Source organism: Nymphalis io, chromosome 3 (assembly GCF_905147045.1).
Source record: "Nymphalis io chromosome 3, ilAglIoxx1.1, whole genome shotgun sequence".
Classification (NCBI taxonomy): domain Eukaryota; kingdom Metazoa; phylum Arthropoda; class Insecta; order Lepidoptera; family Nymphalidae; genus Nymphalis; species Nymphalis io.
The window spans coordinates 14637232-14663237 of NC_065890.1; the positions used below are offsets into that span (position 1 = coordinate 14637232).

The window sequence follows — 26006 nt, forward strand, 5'->3', positions numbered from 1 at the left end:
GTCATTGTTTCGGCCAGAGACAAAAAAAAAACAAAAGTTCATTTAACTTCATCTATATTTAGTATTCTTTGAGTCGAGGTGGTCAGGAAGAAGACGGCGGGTTCAAGCCCGCTGAATTTCGTGCATAATGAAAATATTGTAAGGACACCTGCATGTGTCAGATGAAAAGCGGCTACTTGGATTTCCACCAACCTGCATCGGAGCAGCATGCTGGAGTAATCTCCAACACCTTTTCATCAAAAAGGAGAGGGGCTTTACTTATGTTAGTATGTGAGACGCAAATTATGCAAATGAATGTTGAAATGTTTGTACTTTTCATGTTCATAGCTATCTATGTAGGTATTTTTATTGAAATATACAAGCTAAATTGTAGTATCATAGCATTTGCCAATGTTGGGTACGATCGCTCTTTTGTTCCGAAATTACCATAGAGATTGTTATGTAATAAATAAAATAAACAAATAGAAATATAATAAATGTTATTTACTGTGATATGGAAATAAAATAAAATAAAAAAGGAAAAATATATTACCCATTAAATATTGAAGAGAACGTTCAGGGTAGTTGAAAATATAATAATGCAAACAAATGCGACTGTAAAGTGTCGTGTCGGCGATACAAAATTTACTGCAGCACTTTACAGCGCCGCCGCAGCAAAAGTTTTATCTTGACCTGTCAGGATCCTGTCATGTTTCCACTCCTGTTGACATCGCTGGACTTTCGATTTGAGATACATTTGTGAGATTTCATATCAGAACGTTCAAAACACCCTTAGTTTTTCAGCTTTTATTTTATGATTTAAAATGCGGTATAACGCGATAGACAAAAAAGCTTTCCCCGAGTATTAAAAGGAAAAACCAATTTATCCAGTCAATATGACAGATGCTTCCCTCTAGTAGCTTAAATTCAAAATTCGAGATATTTACGGTCTCTGTTCTCCTGGATCGTCCGTGTCCAATTACTTATTTGTCCGGTCCTGGCTTATGTCGGTCTCGTTCAGGCCACTCATTAATCAATCTTTTTTCTTTGTCGGGTGCGGGTGAGATTGGGCCGAGCGAATCCCGCGTGCAGTGAGAACCTGCCCTGAGATTTATGCAGCCTTCGCTCGCTTCGACGACCGCAGGCGACGCGTTAATAAATTTCAATATTAAATCTTAACTCAAATTAAATTATATTTAAAAAACTGTATTTTAGCGAATAAAAATCGGAAATATTTAGCGACATAAATCGTTATAAAATATGCATTCTGTAGATTACATAAGTACCTATTGCGTTCTGAACATCAAACCAAGAACAAAACCGAATCATACTCGTTAGTTGTGTGTTACGTCATTTCTCTTAATTGAATGTGCTTTTATTCAATATAAAATGTTGTTTCAGGCGAAACTTCAAGTGCACCGTGCCTAGCGGTGTCCTCGCCGGGACGGACGGCTCCCGCACCACTCACCACACCGGTGAGAAACCTTATTTTCTTGCCTTTGAACAGTAGTCTGATATTTTATTTATGTGCAACTTAGATGTAGCCTCTATATTTTCAATCATTTAGGAAAATTATATTTTGTTGTTTGATTTGGAATGAAAGCTCCGTCCCTCTGAGCGGCGGATGCTCAATAAACAAAACGCCAATCCATTTGCGTGATCGGCCATTAACCGCGACACAGGTCATCAATCGGCACGCTCATCTCGTAAAGCCCGCCCTTCCGCTTCCTTACACGCCTGCAGCGCCTGAAGATCTATATCTTCTCATTAAGATAAAGTCCGCCATCTATTTAGGTTATTACTATAGCGTCACAGGTAAGTTAAAAAGTAACAAAATGTTAAAGATATGATCATTATACATTTTCAATTATATAACAACAATACTAACTTAAGCTTCAACCAAGTTATTAAATATCCGTTTGTTTAACATTACATGTATATAAATATAATGTTAAACACATATACTTATAAGGTAACGCTCTTAAATAAAAATAAATGTACAAATTATATTATAATGACGATGTATGATGATGAATCTAATAAGTACATTTATTATAATCGAGTCGTCGTCGTTCCCAATTATCAATATGGAGTCCTTTACCGGGTAACAGGATCATTGTTATCGGATATTAAATATCACTAAGACGTTTTCCATCAACTGTATCTCACAACTTCCTCTGCGTCAGTATTCTCATCGTTAAAGTAACTTTTTTATTGTCAAATATAATAAAATTCAAAATCATTTTTCAATTTTAAAAATATCTAAATTATAATTACACTTATACAGCCGTTGTGCAAAGACTCAAAATAGCTAACGGAGTTGTATGAGTAATGCATATAAGTGGTGGTTCAAATTTCTTAAAGGCTCAATATCTATGGGCGGTGGTGCTAATAATATCATATGGTCCATTGCTTGCCTGCTTAACATTTTTATATAAAAAAGTAATAGTTGTGTGTATACTAATATTCATTAAACATATACCAAATTACTTAAAGTATTAAAACATATAAAATAACATTTATATGGAAAAAAATGTTACTACTAATATGAAAAATACAAATTAAGTAATATTTTAGAATTTTTAACTATTTTTATACTCAAAAATTTTATAAAGCAACATGATTATATGATGAGTGACTGTATAATCCATATAAATAATAAAATTCATATTTAGAGATTTATGGTTTATACGTAAAGAAACTGAAATTTAGCCAGATACGGATCGGACATAAAACTTAAGTATTATGATTATATATACGAGTAGCTTCAACGTCTACGTATATGTAATGAATACGTTGCTTAAGTTGTTATACTTCTTTAGACAAACATAATTAAAAACGTGTACATGAGTATACCAATATATGTAAATATATGTTCAATCTCAATCAATGTATTATTTAATCTGGTAATAATGTAATCTGAAAGCGACAGAGTTATTCGTGGCATTTAATATGTACAGAGTATTTTGTTGAACAAGTGAACTAGCTAAATACAAGAGGAGGGCTTTGGGCTGGAGGCTCATCGACTACCTTTCTTCTGATGTTAATTAAATTCTTTCACTCCATGCGCCCTCTGTGATGTACTTCAGATTGATATTAATTCTAACGAGCGCAGTCTTTTGTTTACAATCTTTTCATTGTGATAAATCGCTTGTTATATAATTGAAATGTGAAATGTTTTGTGTTTTAGAAAGTATATGTTTGTGATTTTGATGAACGAATATGGACTGTCTGTTGATTTACTCGAAAACAAGGAAATTGCTTTTTTAATTCAATTAAAACAAAGAAACTGCCTGTGCTGGGTAAAGTCACATGCGATGTTTTCCTTCATCGATAAGCATAAGATGATAAATACAAATTAAACACATGCTTTCCTGGAAATGAAATCACAATTTTCGGTTAATATTCTCGTTTTCTTTATCCTCGGTCATATCAAAACTGCTGCAATACAATAGCATTAGTATCAGGGGCGTAGCTCGCCCTTGATGGGCCCTGTATCAAAATTTGGTGGGAGGCCTTTCTTCCTAACTGCGGCGAAGAGCTTTTTTTCTCCCTGGAAGAACGCGTTTTATCCCCCACATGAGTGGAGAGGTATTTGGACTTACAGGCGCGGAGTATGCCGGAATACCTACCAAAAGATCAGCAGTACAGAGGGTACTGCTAATCCACCAGCAGCAGCACCAGACCAGTAGTTCAGGGAGCGTCACGGGATTGCTTGCGCAAGCTACCGGGGTGCCCTTACGGTTGGCCTATGCGGGTCTCCCTTTCTCGGATACAGGGAACCCACCTAGCCCCGGCGTCGATTACAGCGGGGGGCGAAGATGTCATCTTTTCTGTTGAATAAAGTGTCAATTGTTCTCCATTTTCAGTATTTTCAATGTTTAAATTATTATTGTCAGACATCATGATACATTGATATACTTTGTTTTATTATTTTTTTTATTTCGTTTTTCTCTATTTTTTTATTTTTTTTTACTTGTACAAATAAAGCACTGAACCAATTTAACAATGGAGTATAAAATGACATTATATAAAGATGAACATATTTATGACACCACTGGTGGTCAATAAGCAAACCCACAGCCACGCGTATTTAGCGCCTTGACCATCAACGAGTCAAGCTAGCTTATTTATTTTTTAATTGTGTATAATATTTTAATTTTCCCCGGAAAATTTAGCATACGGTCTAAGAGTTCGAATGAGATTTTGGATAAAATTTTACGAATATTTGCTAACACGATATCTTTGATACAGCTGAGACGGCAGTAGCTACGCCACTGAATTTATTGTATTATATAGACATAAATATATGTAAGATATTCCAAAAAATGGAATTCCTTACCAGCTCACGTGTTCCCCTCCTCTTACAACCCGGGTTCCTTCAAACGAGGCGTGAAGAGGCATCTTGCGGGCCGGCAAGGCGAAGGCGGCTAGTGCAGAACGTTTTTCCCGTCTGTACTGGCCGTCGTCGCGTTTGGACTCTACTACCACTTACCATCAGGTGGAGTAGAGTCATTTGCCCTCCCGGCGAATATAAAAAAAAAAAAATTTTAATCAAATTGCAAAGGTTTTTATCGATTGGTTAATTTATTATTATATTTATATTAATTAATCTTAAACAGTAAGTATTAAGTTTCTTGCGAATCGCGAGACCCTATATTTAATTAGTCTAGATAACTTATTTAAAAGTGTTTGCAAAAGTTTCCTTGAGTAAGGAGCAAGGTCTATTTAAATTTCGATTTTATGTTAATATTGATTTTCAAAATTACTTCATTCTCTCATACAAAGTCAATAAGACTCCACGGATAAAACTTATCTCTCGGACGTAATAACATTTCATTTTAACACTAAGCCTTAAAGTGAGAAGAGGGTCATAAAACCTTCCCGATGTCATATAAACCTAACACCCGTGCCTCGAATTGTGACTCGGCGAGATGTTATCTCAGAGTCAGTCATTTTATGTCCGCCGATCAGCGGCGAGCAGTCGCGGTATCTTTATTGCGGTCAGTCAATAACTCGGCTTTATGTGTCGTCACTGATAGCTGATAATATTTCCTAAGTGCCCCTGAGGACCGCTGAGAGCCGTCAACGCGAGCCCCGGGCCGCGAGTTGTTCGCAGATCATATCCCAATATGTGACCCCTTGGGGATCAGCTGAAAACCTTTTATTTTAACACAACGCATCGTGCGACCGGGAAACTCGTTTGAGTGCTGTAAGATATTTTATTACAAGAATATTTTTATAGAATCCAAAGTATATATTTTGGATTAGCAATATACGTTATCCCCTCATTTCATTACAGATTGCAGCTTATGCAATTTTCAAAATTGTACGTCGGTACAATAACATCTGTCAGGCCGCGCCTCTCGCGGCCAGACTGCTTTCAGCTCGCGCGGTAGAAGTTCGCGCTCTGCGGCCGCCTCGAATTATAATATTTGCCGGCACCAAGCCACACCGAACTAATTCGCTGCCAAATTAAATATTTCGACATCGTCTCCACATTAAACTTTATCGTGTTTGTACGAGAATTACTTCGGAAGTTTACTTTGGCAAGTCCTCATCAAACAGAAACATCGAACTTCAGTTAACTAAGTTTGGGACCGATAAAGCGCAAAACGAGTAGAATTTTAATACAGACTCGTCAGCGAACGCTTATACGGCGAAGGTTAATCGGGTCCTGATTGATCCCATTTCGGCTGTCGAACTAAACTTGAAATGATTCGGCCGCGATAGACTTACCCAACTAGTGCCCAGACTTACCTACTGATCTACTGATATACATTTTAAATAAAATATATTTATTAAATAAATTGAAACAAGTAAACGTAGGCAGTCTCCGTTGTAAATAATATGAATTGTACAGTTTAAGAAGCGCTAACAGTCGAACAAGAGGTCGAACTGATTTGTGCTTCCAATATTCGAGTTAACGACTCCCGCTCATATTTCCCGCAGATCACGCGCCGCGCCGCACTAAAATGCATCTGTTCACATATCGCACTTCCAAATAAGTCTTGTACTATATCTTACCTAAATCGGTACTATTTCATACATTGCAACAGTGCAGGCGACGCCGGCGACGGCGCACGCTTGCACTTTCTTGCCGTAGAGATTTATATTGGATACGTTATTCAATGATATATCACAGAAAGTAAAGCCGAGGAACAAAGTGTCGCTAAATAAAAGTGGAAGGATCGTGAACTGTTAAGTCTGAGGGGAGAGCGATAAATTCACCTGTTCGGTTTGATTAAGCGCGTCGTCGAGCGTCGTGTCCGGAGGGCGCGTTTTAATTAACGCGATAGTTTTATCAGCGAGTCCTTTGTCGCCAGACCCTTAAGCGCCACGACGCTCTTCTAACAAATGCGATCATGAAAAAAGCGACGCGTCAAATGGTTTTATAAATGGCTAATAACTCTATTTCATTTTTTAAAGCGACATAATATAATTTCCTTGTAATCACAATAATATTAAGTTATATTTTATTTACGTTAGTGTTTTATATAAAATGTGGTACTAAAAACGGACGTTATTTGCCATATTTGTACAATTGTTACAATTCGTAAATTTGCTACGGTAATTTAAGTATCGCTTTTATTCAAATATATTCGTCTATCTTTCCGTTAATGGTTTTCTTTTTGGAAACCGACTTGTTAGTTGACTGTTACGAATCCGAATATTTCTTCGCGAATATATTTCTACAAGGAATATGACCAGTAACATTCAACGGTATCTTACGAAATGTAAGACACCGTTGAATTTTGTAATGGAACAAAAACTGAGTAGGTGTTCAGTGAACACTTTCAGGAAAGTTCTTTAAGTTAAAAAAGTAATATTTAATGTCTTTTCCGCATAGTTGTATGTTCTAGAAACCTAGATACCTACATAATTAAAAAAATATAATAATTAAGTTTATTGATATATTAAATTGTTATAAAACACTAAGTAATGAGACTGTTTTGGTTTTTTACCTATATAGGCATATAATACAACAGTACAGTACAGTACAGTACAGTAACAGCCTGTAAATGTCCCACTGCTGGGCTAAGGCCTCCTCTCCCTTTTTTGAGGAGAAGGTTTGGAGCTTATTCCACCACGCTGCTCCAGTGCGGGTTGGTAGAATACACATGTGACAGAATTTCGATGAAATTAGACACATGCAGGTTTCCTCACGATGTTTTCCTTCACCGAAAAGCACGAGATGAATTATAAACAGAAATTAAGCACATGTAAATTCAGAGGTGCTCGCCCGGGTTTGAACCCACGTTCATCGGTTAAGATTCACGCGTTCTTACCACTGGGCCATCTCGACTTTTATGACAATGAAATAAAATATTATGTGTTCTGTGCAGGCGTGTAACGGTCCAGGCGCGTCGTGGACGTGGGGCGCCCGCAGCGCGACGCCGGCATCGGCGCTCGGGCGCAGCGCGTCCGCGTCGCTACGCCCCGCACAGGATCTCAACGTGGACGCCATCAAGGAGAAGTTACTCGACAACCGAATCCCGGAGTCCTGCGTTTAGATGAATGCTAGTGTACTGCCTCGTCCCCATCAGCCGAGCTATTATGAGTGAATACGATGGATTTTAAAATAACTTCATTTGTTTAGTGATTATAATAAAAGAAATGTTCGTTTTTGTATAAATAGTTGACTCGATATCTCCCACTGCACGCACACACAAACTTGCCCCTCAAATGGTTTGAATGTTTTACTTTGAAAGGCTGAGTAGAGTCTAATGAAGGCTGGTGCGGGACGGGCTCTCGTTACACGTTGCGTCTCTAATTAAAGTACAGTCTGACTTCTGTTTCTTCCCGATCTTCGAGTGAGCCGAGCCAGATACATTGTACCGCGGCCTTACAGGCGGCTTTAGTGAGAGACGGACCGTGTGTTCCTTGTGAAACTTGTCCTATGTAAATGTTGTAGCTGTCGCCATCTCGCGGTCATTCGAGTAATTTATGTAAGATGGAAAGTCGATTTTAGTAGTATAACAATGTCTTCTTCTAAGAAAATTTGCTTTAAATATATATAATAACGAATAATTGTCACAAAAATGGTAAAGAAAATTACGACATAATCGATTTTACAAAATAAACTTTGTCGACCGGATTGTATTATTGAAATCGACTGTTCTCGAAGTAATATTAATTCGGAGACTATAATTCTGTTATTTCGTTTAGATAAATCCTGTGATGTAAATAGTAGTTTGTAAGGGACTGAGTCTTTGCCACTTTTTTACATACTATGTCTACGAATCTAGCTAATTTGTCGATCTGAACAGACGACGTCGACGAGACGATGACGTCATCGATATCTGGAGAGCGCTCCGTGTAAATAAACTTTGTAACTTCTCATTGTTAAGGTTTCCATGTCGGCTTAGGAGAGCTCTCCCGGCTGGGTGAGTCATAGAACCGAAGGCAAAGAACGTAAGGAGTCCATTACTTAATTTACCAATAATGATGTATTTACTACTATATAGTAAACATATATCAATTATCAGGCAAATATTATGAAGGTGAAAGTAACACTGTATATCTATCTGTTTGTTAGCTCTACTACGTCAACTACGTAGGTACTGAACCGATCGCAATGAAATTTAACAAAGAGGTAGCCTGGGCCTGCGTAAGGCCGTTTTACATATAAGGACATATCTCTCATGCATATCATTTACAAATATTCAATAACTAAAATAACGCAAAGATGGCCGAGTGGAGAGAATACATAGATGCGAACTGACCATTTTGGGTTCAAATCCGGTCACGAACCACTAGGTTTTAACGTGATCTATTTGTGCTTATAATTAATCTCGCAAACCGGGATTCACAGGTTACTTTTACTTTAAAAGATGATAAAATGGATATAAAAATGTTGTATTTATCCCTTCAATATTTTATTAATACGCAATGCAACGTTCTATGACTCGCTGGAAGGTATTAGATGGCTCTCTGGTGCGCGCGCCTATCTTGTGCAGTGTTCGTGACGACGATAAAATGATCCCCGACTTTTAATATACTAAGAATCGTTTTCGACATATCTGGACATAATCTTTGAATAGAAATATAATATAAGTTCGATGTAAGTGTAAATGTAGCTTACTTGGATCATCTTTCATAGTTCTCATATTTTTTTAAATTATTTAAACATACTCATACCGGACGTACATGCTGATTATTAATTATTCATGATATAAGCTAATACATACAGAAAAAACTTTATTAATATCAAGCATTAATTTGTGGCGTTTTGAAGAAATAATGATATCGATTACGGCAACTGCAAGTGTGTGCGAAATTTCAGTTTGTCTTAAGCTGCAGTTAAACTTGACGTTGACATGACAGGTGAGGTTTAATAAAAGCTCGTATTAGATACAAGACGTCGACAAATAACTGTTTAGTTGTGTAAATAAAACAAGGGCACAGAATATCTCATACAGTACACAGACTCCTTAGAGTTTTCTTTTACATTTGATGTCAATTATATTGTGACCGCAACATATTATAATTAAAATAAACAAATTTTATATTTAGAAAAGCACTTTCTGGTTTTTTCCCGATATGTTTTGTATATTTTGTAAGTGTTCCATTTCTGTCGCGAAGTCAATAGCTGCCGCATTACTGCCGCTCCTCGCCCGCGGCGGCGCGCGGCCGGCATGAATAAAACATCGTCTGTGACACTCGCACACGTCCCGCAGTTTGCGCCGACGCTACCGCTCCTATTGATATTTCTTCCAATTCTTGATGGAAACCTATTTCAATTTATAATATCTCAGTCAATGTCTAAAACCGAAACTTTTTTAAAAGCTTTACAGAGTAGAAATTTGGCACGTGAAGCGGTAAAGAGCTTTCAGCTGTAGCAACAGGATAATCTTCTCAGGCGACTATCCATATATTTTTAAATCGGTCGACCTGCATTCACAGATATTGAAAAATAGTCCAGTAGATGAGAAAAAATCCTTAGTATGTTATACATAACAAACCGATCACGAAAATTTTACACAACTACAATTATATTCCGTAAATAAATTTACTGTCTTCAAAATAAAAAATAAAAATTACATTTATTACGCTCCGTATGTCTATGGGTATGTTTGAAAATTCTGCCGTTTTCATCGTAACGCAGACTCGTGGCAGCTGTGTCTCCAATATTGCAAACGAGTATTAACAGAATGCAAAAAAATACGTTATTTACTCGCGTTGCAATAGAACGGCACGTGTAACAAAAAACGCTGCGTTTGCGCGCTCGGCGCGGTGACCACAGAACTTGTTCAAACTTTATATTATTTAAATTAGCGTTCTATAAAATTGTTTAGATGAGCTAATGTGTTTTTTCATATAATAGTAAGGGATGATTAATCGAAATATAAACTGTGTTGAGTATTATGTCGTAAATTAAGTTATACCTATAAATTTTATATAATTTACACCTCAATTAATTAATCTTAAGAGAGCAGCACAAGTTCTGTGCGCGGCATCACGTCACGCGCGTCACGTCGCGCCACGTCGCGTCACGTCGCCGCATATCACTGTCGAGCTTTATTTTATCATCGACCGACTGACCTTCATGAACATAGTAGAATATCTATTGTTAGACAATTTACTTTGTAAGTGATTTGTTAATATAAAGTTTAAAAACAACTCAAAGAGTTCGCCCTACTGTTGACTTATTTATTTTGGACGAGATTAAAGGTTGTCTTGGAAGTACACTTGGCGTTTTATTTTGTTCAGCCGCTCCGCGTGGTTAGTGCGACATAGGATTAAACCGCTTGTAAACGACGGATCTTATGAGATTCAGATTTTTTTATAAAATTTACATAAGACAGACGAACAAACGGTTCACTTGAAGATATTTGAACAGCTTCGCCCATAGACTGCACTGCACATGTGCATGGTACTCCTAATCTATGTGTAAAATGCTAATATTATGTCTCTTGTGTCAGTAATCTCTCACAGCCTGGCTAACTCATCCTTCAAACCAAAACACAACGACACTAATTATTGTTATTTTGCGGTAGAATATCTTATGAGTGTGTATGTGTGTGTGGGTAGCTAACCAGACGAGCTTGCACAAAGCCACACCATCATCATCAAGTTAATTGTTTTCTTTTTAACCACTTTACCTTGCGTACAACTCCAATATGAAACTAATCTCCAAAGGCGTCATGTGAAGCCAATAGTATGTGAAAACCAAAATTTAAATATAATAAAGTTAATTATTTTAGCAATGCTACAATTCGTTTTATGAAAGGACAGCTGCCCGTTCATACATATGATACCGAAAATTTTAATTCGTGAATTAACATGTAAACCCATAAGCAGCAATAAGTCCATTGCGCCACGAGTACATAATAAGGTGCAACTGTAGTCGATTTACAATAAGATCGATTCGACAACTCGATATGTATATACACTAATTAGATTCATTTGAGGAAACCTGCATGTGTCTAATTTCATTGAAATTCTGCCACATGTGTATTCTACTAACCCGCATTGGAGCAGCGTGGTGGAATAAGCTCCAAACCTTCTCCTCAAAAGGGAGAGGAGGCCTTAGCCCAGCAGTGGAACATTAACAGGCTGTTACTACTTACTACGAAACATATACAAATTATAGATATATGTAAGTATCTTAATCGCTTGAATATGAATATGGTTCGCTTTTTCTCGCGCACTGGGACGCACCGCGACGCAGCGTGCCACGCTTCCGTCGCATTGTGTCGCCCTCATAACTCAAATACAGCCGGAATCATACCACCCGCTCACCCGCTAACCCTCTCGCCCGCCAGCACGGTGGCTCAGCCAGCGAAACTTGCTCGCCGACGAAAATGGTAATCGCCACACACGTTCACAATAGCTGGCTAAAAACAATAGCGCGAACTTCCTTAACGTTATGAGCGTCACGAGATGATTTATGTTCATGGTGGAGGAACACTGAGGCTCCATATAAACACAAAATAACAGAATCGCAGTGACTATTTTGTGCGTTGCCATTGAAATTGCTTACAATTCATTTTCTGCAACTGCTTGTAATCTTTAGAAAAATCACAAACTCGTACCTTACCTACGTGCGTTACCTACGTACTCGTAACATTGTATAATATTGTCTCGAACGATTGTTGGTATATTTTTCTTTGACGTATTTTTTTTTCAAATATCTTTGCGTATAATAAGAGTAGATACATCTAAAACTACGGCGCACATACACTCACAAACAACAGACAATAATGTTACAATGCCTGCAACGGCCGCAGTCGTAAGGTTTTAAGTTAAATAAAATTAACTACAGTTAAACAGTCAAGGCTTAACTTATAAACGTCGTTTAATGGGCGATTAGCTAAGCAAATTCGTGTCTTCTTCCGAATATCAAAGTAAGGACGCTAGTTTTAGTGTAATACACAAAAGTAAACAGCAACTATTAGTCTACATGTGTAAGCAATCTAAATTGTTATATACATTTTATTAATCTTTTGACGAATTGAATTAATTAGTGAAACTCTTAGTACTTCTCAAAACTTGAAAGTTAAATTGAAAAAAAATAATTATAAACTATTAATACATTTGTAATACACTCGTACACATGCCGCGAAATGGTCTCCGGTATCATTCTTACAAACTTGAACTCCAGTGTGTATCCACGACAGCTATTCAACAATCGAGATTAGTGAAAATATGAAAAGTCAAATAAAAATGTTATCAAAACGTTGTTCTTTATCGTCTATCTCCTCATTTTATAAATAAATCACGAGTTGTACAAAGTCGCTGGAATAGGAAAACGAAATAAAAATAACGACGGTGTTCGTAACAATCCATTTAATGCAACAACGGGGAGACGGAAGTATCAAATTTCCTTCCTCATAAAAACAGGAACAATTGACTTTTTATAGCGTTTTTTTCGATAATGGGTATTGACTTCATAGAGAAGAATATTTCTTCGTCGTCGTGTTTATTTGCAGAACAATATCGCGGCGGCACGAGATCGCGGATCGCGGGTAAGATGTTGTAATTGAATTTTACCAGCTCGCTCTGCCGCAGAGCAAATATTTATTTGCATCGAACAATCTGAACCAAATACATTCGCCGAAATGGAATCCTACGCACGTGACTTCTGCGAGTTGTATGGTTTTATTTTCGTTTCATTTTATAAAGCAAAGTTCTTTTTTTTTTCAATCATTGTTTATAGATTTAGTGTATTACTAGCACTCTTGCTATTCGAACCTCGCTATAACGAAAAATAAAAAATGCTATTATTTTGTTATAAACATGATAAATTTACGTATAAAGTTATTATAATAAATAACTTCTTTAAGATTACCTATATATTTTTTATAAATGCTATTCTACGAAAAGTATAACTCCTAATATTATATTTTTTACACAAATTAAATTTATCGTTTTGTTATACAAAGTGATTAGGCGCTTAATTAATGTTTCACCGACTGAGTATATTTTAACCGAATCATAATATTTTACTTTCAAATACAATAGCATTGTTGAACTAATTTCAATTTTCAATCAGCTTTTACAAAGCAACATGGACATACGTTTACTTCAAATTAAACAATTTCTGCTACTAAACATTTATTAGTCAGCTTATTCTACTTTTTGACAAATATTTATACGTCGCTTCAAAGCTAACAAGTTTGTTCTAACTAAGAATTATTGTCAAAATATTTTATATTTAATAATATTAAACATATTTTTGCAAGTATTTTATAATTCATAACACTAATGCCAAAATACCTGTATCTTATTATCTAAAATAGATATATCACTATCTATCTGTTTAATAAAATCACACGATATAATTCGAAAAGCGAAAAATATTTAAAAAATTACAATAATTTAATATTTACTTGTGATAATGATCTAATGGTACCTGTGTTTGTGTAATCATTTATTTCAAAAGAATCTACTGAGTATACTTTTAGTAAACTTCGACGCTCTCTTGATGAAGCACAGTGTCTTGCCTGAACATCTCTACATCAACCTCACTGTCCGCCTGCATCAGTTTCATGCGACCCTCCTGATGACAACAATAGATAATAAATTATACTATTCAAAGCAAACCTAAAACCTCTAGTTATCGATAATCGAATTACCTACTTTTGTCTGATTTGTAATTTGTCGATGGCCGTCGATGACGGATTAGATGAAACTATGTATATACGTTCAGTATTAAGTCGGATTATATCTGACCTTGAACCTTGACCTTGTCGAAGTGAAAAGAACAAAATAATTTCTCTTAACTCCATAAAGATTGCACTGAAGATGTTTTAAATGTAAATGTTTAATACTTATCAAAATAAAAGTAACATTTAAAAAGAATAACGTAGAGCACGTGAGCAAGATCCGTGGTGAATAGATATTGCAGTTCAAACCAACTGCGGTAGAAAAAAGGTATTAATGATCTAAGGGAAATATTTATGCATAAATTATTTATTATTGGTACTAACAATCAGACAAGAAAACCATTAAATATTGCAATTGCATTCATTTTTGAGCTACTCCCATGCTTGAAAACAAACCTTGGGGTGCATCAGAATGAACGGTAGCTCTGCGCTCAGCTCGCCCCCGAGTGCACCGAGGTAAAGCTTGACTTTGACGCTGTAGCTCACCACGATACCGAACGCGTCACGCTGCTCCGGGTCCAGCAATCTCAGAAGGATAAAAGCATTGAATTAAACAAACGTATTTTTTAAATTTTAGACTAATTCTGGTTGGAAACTTCATAAACATATTCCCACGTAGACCCTTTTACCTAAAGACATACTGGCTGAATCACTTTTGTTTCCAAACGTAATACCAATACACTAATTATTGCTGTTTAGCTGAAGAATATACGATGAGTGGGCTACCCAGGCAATAAATATTTTCAATGTTTTAACAGCACTACCCAGGCACTTTACTTACAGGGTTGTGGAAGCAAGCGTAGTCTCCTGCCGCTTGAGCTGTGCATCTAACGCTAGGCCACGGCGGTCGCGCAGTGCACCCAGCGTTGGCCTTAGTTGAACGACTTTCTGCATGTTAGCACCAGGTTGGAGCGGGCATCCGTCTCTGTGATTGACAATGGAACAAGTTTTTTGTATAACACTTGTCAAGTAATCAGATTAAATTCATCTTATATAGATCTCCAGTGTAAAAATATATAGATGTAAATTTGTGTAAAGTGGGAAACTCACTGCGTCTCTACACCAGTGACGACATTTCGGTACTGGCCATTCTGGAAGAGCACGATGTCGACGGACTGTAAGATACTGGCCTTAATTTTCTTCACCACCTTGTTGCTGTGGTTGCGTATGCTGATGTTCACCGCCACTGTCTCCCCGTGAATATACAGCTGAAAAAATCATATTTCATACATACGTCATCATACAATAATGTAGTCAGCTCTATTCATTATTTTTTAGAAACTCTTCACAGTGGAATTTAATAATAATAATAATATAATATTTTAATCATGAATCACTTAGCTTAATTTAGATGGAAAACATTTAATTAAGTTATTATTTACTTACTTATTCTACAGAACTACAAACTTCATAATTTATTAGTTTTCAATTTTTCCCCAATAATCATAATAAGTCTCACTGCAAGCTTTTCTTACGAACGAAATCTAAAATTATGTATCTTTTGTGTAGGTGTATTAATAGTGCAATTGTTTCTTTCAGGTACCTGTTTATCGAGAGTCAACTCCAGCTCAAGCTGTCCAGGCGAGAGCACGAAATCTTTTCGTACCAACGTGCACGGCTGCGGGCCGGGCTTGTCCGGTGCGAACTGTACCTTGCGGATACCCAACGCCACCGTGCTCCTAATTAGTTATTTATCATTTTACAATAATTAGATAAAATATTATTTGATGAATTGAAATTAGTTTAACACTTTAGATTAACACTTAAGAAGAAAAATATTTTTAAGCAAGTAATAATTGCATATTCGAACATTTATAGTTATGGCCGTGGAGTACCGGCTTAGAATAGTACTCCCCCAATCTCATCCCGTGGGTGTCGTAAGAGGCGACTGAGGGACGGGGAAAAGGGGGGATGGGCAGCAGCGTCCCCCCTCCCATAAACATCTTACCCCCTACTGCGCTCGCCAACACGCCTGCCCAGCGCGGCGAGTATGGGCAAACCCCTCCCTTAATGGCAGATGCGCCCAAAAAAAGGCCCCCAGTTACCGGCAAGCCCGCTAGGCCCGACCAAGGTAGCGGTCGCGGTATCGGCAGGGCAGGGGGTGCTAAGAATCACCGGTTCACGGCAGGCTACCGTATAAAACGACTGAAAATGGCAACGTATAATGGACGCTCGATGAGGCTGGACCATCACCTCGCCGAATTAGAAGTAGAGTTAAGTCATATAAACTGGCATATACTGGGGTTATCTGAAGTCCGAAGACAGGGGGAGGACACGATAACTCTAGAGTCCGGTAACTTACTCTACTTCCGCGAAGGTGATAACCTCTCCCAGGGTGGTGTCGGTTTTCTTGTCAAAAAGGATCTCATTAGCAGCATTGTGGAAATCAGTAGTGTGTCGAATCGGGTAGCGTACCTTGTCCTAAAACTTTCCGACAGGTACTCCCTGAAGGTTGTACAGGTATATGCGCCAACTTCGACATACTCTGATGATGTGGTCGAAGCGATGTACGAGGACATCGCAAAGGCCCTCAACGACACCTCGAGGGCCCACTACAATGTTGTTATGGGAGACTTTAATGCTAAAGTGGGAGTACAAGATAGCGGTGAATCGAAAGTCGGACCTTACGGCTTGGGCTGCAGAAATCACAGGGGGCAAATGCTGGTAAACTTTCTCGAAGCGCAGGGGCTTTTTTTGATGAATTCTTTCTTTCAAAAGAAGCCTCAGAGGAGGTGGACCTGGCGAAGCCCCGATAACGTGACAAGGAACGAGATAGACTTTATCATTTCGAATAAAAGGCACATATTTAGAGATGTTTCAGTGATCAACAGGTTTAATACCGGAAGTGATCACCGCTTGGTTCGAGGCACTCTAAATATCAACTTAAAAGCCGAAAGATCGAGAATGATGAGGTCTACTCTCCGACCTACCATGCTCCAAGCTGCTCAAGGCTCCGAAAAGTTCCAAATGGAACTTCAAAATCAATTCACCGCGTTGGAAACCATAAGCAGCATTGATGAGAGAACCGACACGCTGGTCAAAATACTGCAAAACACATCCCGCAAGTGTTTTCCGCCACAGAGAAGAGACAACGCACCAAAATTCTCTGCTGAGACACTCGAGCTCATGAGAAAACGACGAGAACTACCATCGTTTTTGTCAGATAAGGCCTTAAACCGAACAATAAAAACGCTGACGCGACGCGATCTCCGACGCTCCAATACCCGTGCCATCAAGGCTGCGATTGAGCAAAATCGGGGATCGAAAGTGTTCGCTCGCAAGTTTGGGAGGCCGCGTCTGACAAAACTTAAAACTGAAAATGGTGGGGTCGTTACCTCTAGGCCTGAGATTATCGGAGAAGTAGAGAGGTTTTATGGGCAGTTGTTCTCTTCAAGATCGGATAAACCCGTGGGAATCAGTATTGATGACCAGCGCGCCCCTCTTATGCGCCATTACTCCGAGGAGCTCCCGGTCGTTGACCAAGGAGAGATTAGGGCGGCTCTAGAACAGCTTAAAAACAACAAAGCTCCGGGAGATGACGGAATCACAACAGAGTTGCTTAAGGCAGGCGGGACTCCGGTCCTGAAAGAGCTAGCAAGCCTCTTTAATTCCGTCATCCAACATGGCAAGACCCCGGAAACGTGGAGCGGGAGTGAGGTGGTACTGTTTTTCAAGAAAGGTGATAAAACCCTCTTGAAAAACTACAGACCAATCTCCCTCCTGAGTCACGTGTATAAGCTGTTCTCAAGAGTCGTCACGAACCGTCTCGCCAGACGACTTGACGAGTTCCAGCCCCCAGAGCAAGCCGGCTTTCGATCAGGCTACAGCACCGTGGACCACATCCATACTGTTCGGCAGATTGTGCAGAAGACCGAAGAGTACAATCAGCCGCTGTGTATGGCATTTGTGGACTACGAGAAAGCCTTCGACTCCATCGAAACCTGGGCAGTGCTCGACTCATTGCAGAGATGTCATATCGATTGGAGATATATCGAGGTACTGAGATGTCTGTACAACGCCGCTACAATGACTGTCCACATCCAGGACTGTAAGACGAAGGCGATCCAACTGCGCAGAGGGGTGAGACAGGGGGATGTAATATCCCCGAAACTGTTCACCAACGCGTTGGAAGACGTTTTCAAAACGCTGGATTGGACTAGGTATGGAGTCAATGTAAACGGCGAGTACATCTCACACCTTCGATTTGCCGACGATATCGTCATCATAGCAGAGTCGCTGGAACAACTCACCGAAATGCTGCGTAGCCTAGGCGAGTCTTCCCGGTGTGTCGGTCTCGGTATGAACTTGGAAAAGACCAAGGTCATGTTCAATAGGCATGTCGTGCCGGGACCGATATACGTCGAGGGGAAACCTCTCGAAGTTGTTAGTGAATATACCTACCTAGGACAGATAATACAAGTCGGTAGGAACAACTTCGAGAAGGAAGCCGATCGAAGAATTCGCTTGGGATGGGCAGCATTTGGCAACCTTCGTCAAGTCCTCAAGTCGTCTATACCGCAATGTTTGAAGACGAAAGTCTTCAACCAATGCGTCTTACCTGCCATGACATACGGTGCCGAAACGTGGACACTAACTGCGGGACTAGTCCACAAATTCAAAGTCGCTCAGCGTGCTATGGAGCGAGCTATGCTCGGAGTATCTTTGAAGGATAAGATCAGAAATGAGATTATCCGGAAAAGAACCGGAGTCACCGACATAGCTTGCAAAATTAGCAGGCTGAAGTGGCAGTGGGCTGGTCACGTATGTCGTAGGACCGATGGCCGTTGGAGCAGACGAGTCCTAGAGTGGAGACCGCGAATCGGCAAGCGCAGCGTAGGGCGCCCTCCAGCCAGGTGGACCGACGACCTCAAGAAGGTGGCGGGCACCAACTGGATGCGGAAGGCGGAGGACAGGGAGCTTTGGCGCACCTTGGGAGAGGCCTATGTTCAGCAGTGGACAACGATTGGCTGTTGATTGATTGATATAGTTATGGCATATATGTCTCACATATATGCCATAGCTATAAATTTTATAAATAGAAGATAAGGATATTGTTATTAATTTTATAGAAACGCAGATTGCAACAACAACAAAAATGATTAATTTTAATCAACAATTGACTAACTCAGCATAATATCTCGAGACCAGAATACCATTGTGACTTTATCTACTGACTAACCTGCGGTGCGAGCGATCGATTTCTGTTTCACCAACAAACAGCTTTACATAGTAGTGCACGCCACACGGCTCTCCCTCGTCCTCCAAGCCGGGCTGCAGAGTCACAGAACCAGGTGCTCCGGCCGGCAACGTTAGCCGGAACGGCAGCGCCCAGTCACCTAACTTCTTCACGAGACGCTCCTTTATTGAAAAAATACAAAAAAAATATTAAAATCAGTGATTAAGGTGTATTAAGGGTTATAATGGAGTATCGATAGTATACGAAATCCTTAGATTGTTACAAAGAATATCGAGGCAAGGACATTATTTTAAAGCTTCAGTGGATTCCATCTCACATCGGTCTGACTGGTAACGAGGAAGCGGATCGATTGGAAAACTTATCTCTTACTATTGGAGCTGATTACCATATTAAACTACACTATACCGAAGTTTTTGCAAAATTCAAAATTAATTGTTTTAATATTTGGAACGAATACTTTAATGAGAGATCGCTTGATAAATAAATAAAAGGGATATGGTATAGAACGATGCAATCCGAGCCTCCTCGGATACCCTGCTTTGTAAATAGTAACATTAATAGAAGTAAGCTGGTTATAGCATTTAGACTTTGATCCGGGCACATGCCACTAGGCAAGTTTACACATCTAATGTGGAAAAGTTCCACTCCCAATTGTCAAGTATGTGGTGTAATAGATGATGTTTCACACTTGTTATTGACATGTGTTCGTAACCACAATTCGAGAGAAACACTAAAATATGTAAATATATTTGTATAATTCTATTCTTAATAAACCTTCTCCTCAAAAAGAGGTGCGGAGGCCTTTAGCCCAGCAGTGGGACATTCACAGGCTGTTACGGTAATAAACCTTCGAGTATTTCGGCAATTAAAGTAGTATATTGTTAGATGTTATGTCCCTTGTGCCTGTAATTACACTGGCTCACTCACCCTTCAAACCGGAACACAACAATACCAATACTGCTGTTTTGCGGTAGAATATCTGATGAGTGGGTGGTACCTACCCAGACGAGCTTGCACAAAGCTCTACCACCAGTAAAATTTGTTAGTGATTCTCTAAAACTGAATTAGTCTTAGTTTTTGAGCCTTTTTTTGTTTTAATTTAGCGTGTAACGATGGGGCCGATATATAGGCTGCCTACAAAGGCCCATTAAAAAAAAATTGATTTTGTTGATATTAGGACATCTACTTTGTCCGGAGTTAATTTTTCAGTTTGTCCCGATATTACATTTACTTATTCATATTCTTTACTTATTTAGATTTTCTTAATAACATTTACCTATATATCGTAACTCAAATATTTTAATTTTTGCAAATATAAAATTCTGTTGAACCATTTCGTTTTAACTTAAAGCGAGCGTTCGCGTCGCTGCAACAGAAGTCAGATAGTCAAATAAGTTCTCGTCGATTAAATAGCTTTTCAAATTCACACTGCCGACGACTAGAGGATTTCGAGTGTTGTTTGTCTGTTTGAAAAGTGAAGTTATAGTTAATATTTGAACAACAGAGACCCGGCAGTCTCGCTGATTGCTCACGACGTCGGATGGGACGCCGGAGAAGGAGGCGGCGCTACTCCCAAAAGGATTTGATTTGCCCGCAGCGGCGCTCGCTCGGGACTGATCTGATTACTACTAGCGCAGCTTGTTAATACGAAGCGGTAATGGTTAATTATTAAATTTTGACAGTGTGTTCGTTGCAACTTCATGATTCGAAAGCTGTGTTGTAAACCAACATCGTGTCCTGGTCAAGTTATTGCTGAATTTCCATGTGCTAAATTTGTAATTATAATTCATCTTGTGCTTGGCGGTGAAGTAATACATTATAAGGGGGAAGGTGAACGCATTGAAGCAGCAAGGTGAAATAAGCTCTAAATGTTCTCCTAAAGAGTAGAGGAAGACCTTAACCCTTTGGCAGAACATTAACAGGTGTCATTTCACTTTACATGAATAACATATAAATATTTGGCAACAATCTTCAATCTTTTAACATAGAGATATAATCAGTACTAAGTCTAATTTAGAAAAAAACTGTTAATTTCCAAGAAACAGAACAAACAAACAAACAGCCTAGTGAACAAGTTCGTGGAACTGCTTAAATAACAATATCCATACTTTAAGAATTAAATGAAGCGTATAAGTCTATATTATTAATATTATTACTTGTTAATTCACTGATGTCATTTATCAAGGAGTGCTCGATATATTTCAGGCAAACTACATAAATAGGCAGACGGACTTCAATTTCGTAGCCAAGCTTTAGCGATACCAGATTAAAACTAATCATTTTTATCAGCAAGATATAATAATAATAACATTTTATTTGTTTCTTCACAAATTATCATATAATATTTAAATATTAACTAAATAATGTGAAGACTGGTGCTTGCAATAGATATGTAGCAGTACGTCGCTGTTCTACAAGATACCAGGCCTCCACTCCCGTTTATATGAACAAAAAACAAAAAAAAATGTATAAAGCGAGAAGTAAGAAATATTAAAAAATATAAAATGGAACAAATATGATATCCATGCTTATGTGAGCATGAGTACGTGTGCGCGCACGCGAGTATGTGTGTGTGTGTGTGTGTGTGTGTGTGTGTGTGTTTGTGTGCGCGTGTGTGTGAGTGTTTGTGTGTGTTGCATTTAATTCAATTTTATGGGTGTAAATAAACTATTTATATATTTTACGTACCTGCGTGCGGGTAAGTTCATAGGGTCTCTTCTCAAGTGAGGGGTAGATCTGCTCCGAGGCGAGGTACAGCTCCTTGTAGAAAGAAAGTCCCATGATCTCGTCCTCCTCGCGGCCGTAGCGGAATGTACAGACGACTTGCGCGAACACGCGCCGGTCTCGGATATACTCCTCGTCCACGACCACAATGCCGTCTGTTATTTGAAATGGTGTATGAGACTTTTCCGAAGAGTACGTGGCTTAAAAGACTAATCGATACAGCATACAGCTTTAAAAAAATGGTCCTTTCCTTCACAAGAAAAACTTATAAAAAACTATATATATATATATATATAGTTTTTTATAAGTTTATATATATATATATATATATATATATATATTTTATATTCGCCGGGAGGGCAAATGACTCTACTCCACCTGATGGTAAGTGGTAGTAGAGTCCAAACGCGACGACAGCCAGTACAGACGGGAAAAATGTTCTGCACTAGCCGCCTTCGCCTTGCCGGCCCGCAAGATGCCTCTTCACGCCTCGTTTGAAGGAACCCGGGTTGTAAGAGGAGGGGAATATGAGCTGGTAAGGAATTCCATTTTTATATAAAACGGTCTCAGGTTCTTTAGGTTATGTTTTACAACTAGTGAATGATTTTATATGAATTAGGTTTTGTCATATTTTATGTACACATTTATCTTATAATGTAAACGAATTATTAGAGCAGAGTAAATTTTGGTCGCTCGGGTAGTTTTAATTCGATATTACCATCAGAATGATTAAAATAAGTTCACAGGCACAGTTAGTATTTTTTCTTAAATCTTTTAATTTTATTAATCTAAAAACTACTCTAATTCACACTTAAGGTTCTTAGAGTTGCAGAATCTGATATTTAGCGTGTCTGAAAAATATTGGCTATTTTATAATTTAGCCAGTAACTCATTATACACATTATACTCTTGGCACTAAATAAAATACACTTCCAAACACCGTTATGTTGAAAAAACGACAATACGATTCGACGCTACCGACACATAATATGGTCATATGGTCTGGTTTTTATATTTTATTTCGTACTAGCTGTGCCCGGGGCTTTGTCCGCGTAAAAGTAAGTTTTATTTCGATATATTAAAAAAATACATTTTCTTGTTCTCTTACTGCTTATTATATGTATAGTTGGTAATCAATTAATATATTAGAAGGTTTCATTGGCAGTTACAAGACGATCTTGCCCAGTAAAAAAAATACGTGTAACTTGACCGACGAGCGGGAGGTTTGTGTGTCCGATGGTTCATAAAAAGTAACTTTTAATCATTTATTCCCTAATGTAAGGAACATTGTTATGTTTTCTTGTACTGTAACTAACAACTAACCGCCTTAAAACTATTAGCTACTTTCAAAGTAGTATTTGTGCTTGTGATAGGTACTATAAAGCGATTTCTCAAGAAAGCACTATCAGGCGGTAATCTTTTGCCAGTTGTTGTGATAAATTCGAATCGAAATGCAGTTCAAGAGCAATTTGTTAAAAGCGCTGAGTAAGCGCTGGCGGAACCGTAGAGCTGGTATAAGTTGATAGTGCTATTAAAGTCCTATCTGTTAGGTGGAAGGGGTGGGGGGATTATTGCTCTCGTCCCAGGCTAATGGACGCATGCAGCTGTTGCTCAGTTAGGCGACGCGATTGGACACGATCAAACCTGGGCCACTGTCGTGCACCGATTTCATTTTGTTTTTGGACGCGTTCCATTAACAGTAAAACGTCACAATGGAGTGGATAACGCCACTAATATTTTCCGCTGGCTCACGGCACTCTAACCTATTTTTGAAACTTATCTGTGCAATAGAAAGTAAAACGTAAGCAACATTAACAAAATTATATTTCAACAAAACGTTATGTAAAGCAGTAAGGTTCAACCAAAAGTTTGACTGCAGAATTAGAGAATTTGATTGATTTTGAATAAACGGCACAACTCAACTGACCCGTACATTTTGCCACGCAGTTAATTTGATAAAGTATTATGATGATGATATCTTACTTTAACCGATTGAATGAATAAATAGCCTTCGATTAAAAAGCAGACCTATTGGCTCCACGTAAGAGATGTGATCGACGAAGTCCCGTTTCCCCATATACAGCGTGAGCTTGCCGTTGGGCGAACATTTTTTAAACACTTTAAAGTTATACACCATTTTTGCGAATAGATAAGCACTTTAACTTGTAAGATTCTTCACACTCGAGCAGTGAATGCGGCGAGGGCGCAGTCCCGCAGCGCTATATAGAGGATTATTTGTGAGTGAGGCTTCTAAATCGCGGTAATCTCATTTGTCTCATTACCGACACGTGAGTGTGCGCCGCGTGTCACAGACCGCCCACGTGGCAGCGCCACCGTTAAATACGCAAACAACAAAATAATATCTTAATCTCTTTAAAAATGAATCACTGAATAATTTGCATTTCTTTCGTAAGACAATTATGTTTGAAGAATAAATACTTTAAATAAATGCTACTTTCTACTTTCTGATTTCAGTCGAACTGAAATACTTCAAAATAACGCGTCAGCATCGACAGCTTTGTATTTTGTTTGTATCAATATAGTATGAGAACTGCCCGTGTAAGTGTAGTCAGCTAAATGTAAAGCTTACGATTTATTTAGAGTTGTTTCAATCAACTCAAAGACATAAATTTCATCCTTAAAAGGTTTCGAACGTCCTGGAAAGTCGAGGCGATCATAAGGGCACGCCACCCAGCCCTGGAGCGCGATATATAAACACGTAGAAGCTTTACTGTAAATTGAAAAATCGTATCAATCGAACGAAGGCGGCTCGTAAAGCCGCATACTCAATAAGCGATGGATAGGGAATAAATAAAGTCATCGCTTTATCGTAAACCCTCGGAAGTCGGTCAAGGGCCAGCGCCGCGTCGCATCCATTCTGTTATGTTATCAGAAATACGAGACTCCCAGACGACTATGATTTAGAATCGAAATTGCGACTTCATCGAACCTATAATAATGTTACGAGTTCATGAATAATAATTCTTTTTTATGGTCTATGAGCTTACGCTTGATCTTAAAGATACATGGATTACAATGCTCAGGACATAATATAAAGTACTTCAACCAGTAATTGCAGTACTACTGCATGCAGTTTTATGTTATAATCATTTTATGTTAACGAATATTACGTGCAGGTAAAATAATTTAAAATAATACAAATTTTACTGGTGGTAGGGCTTTGTGCAAGCTCGTCTGGGTAGGTACCACCCACTCATCAGATATTCTACCGCAAAACAGCAATACTTGATATTGTTGTGTTCCGGTTTGTAGGGTGAGTGAGCCAGTGTAATTACAGGCACAAGGGACATAAAATCTTAGTTCCCAAGGTTGGTGGCGCATTGGCTATAAGCGATGGTTGACATTTCTTACAATGCCAATGTCTAAGGGCGTTTGGTGACCACTTACCATCAGGTGGCCCATATGCTCGTCTACCTTCCTCTTCTATAAAAAAAAAATTCAATATACATAGACTATATATTCATTTGAACGACGTCTGTTGTCAACAACAACACGATAACAGCGCGATTTTTAAGGCATTTCTTGCCTCGCACAACCACTCTGTGGAACCAGCTTTCGCCGGCGACTTTTCCGAACGGATATGACATAGAAACCTTCAAGAAAAAAGCGTACACATTCCTTAAAGGCCGGCAACGCACTTGCAAGTCCTCTAGCGTTGCAGGTGTCCATGGGCGGTGGAAGTCATTTTCCATCTGGTAAGCCATCTGCCCGTTTGACCTCTCTTACATGAAAAAACTGATGTTTCGGGATAAGCATTACACGTTACGTCTCACAACAAATAAAAGTTGCGAGGTCATTGCGAAGATAAAAAAATCTGCACATCGAATTAAATGTGCAAGAAACACAGCAGTTAGTCTTTTCTACTTTTGTTAACAATTATGTTAAATAAATACAAATTAATTTATTATTTATATGATTGTAAAGGAGCGTCGATACTCGTATGAACGAAATGTATCTTCAATTAAATATACAAT

The 26006-nt window shown here is 38.5% G+C and overlaps 2 protein-coding genes across 2 annotated transcripts in view; one reads left to right on the plus strand and one right to left on the minus strand.

Annotated features, from left to right (window-relative positions):
* LOC126781206 (nephrin) overlaps positions 1-10684 on the plus strand; it is a 440964-nt gene extending 430280 nt beyond the window's left edge. The window contains exons 16-17 of the mRNA XM_050506069.1: positions 1381-1454; positions 7326-10684. Coding sequence (XP_050362026.1) covers positions 1381-1454; positions 7326-7493 — 242 coding nt within the window. The 3' untranslated portion in view covers positions 7494-10684. The remainder of the gene's footprint in view (positions 1-1380; positions 1455-7325) is intronic.
* A 2977-nt stretch (positions 10685-13661) lies between these two features.
* On the minus strand, positions 13662-24164 carry LOC126781229 (arrestin homolog). The gene is made up of 8 exons (XM_050506119.1): positions 24040-24164; positions 21976-22166; positions 19270-19448; positions 15634-15769; positions 15141-15298; positions 14872-15015; positions 14487-14616; positions 13662-13984 (listed from the first exon to the last, which is right to left on the minus strand). The coding sequence occupies exons 1-8, from the start codon at positions 24146-24148 to the stop codon at positions 13886-13888; spliced, it is 1146 nt and encodes a 381-aa protein (XP_050362076.1). The 5' UTR covers positions 24149-24164; the 3' UTR covers positions 13662-13885.
* Positions 24165-26006: the final 1842 nt, after the last annotated feature.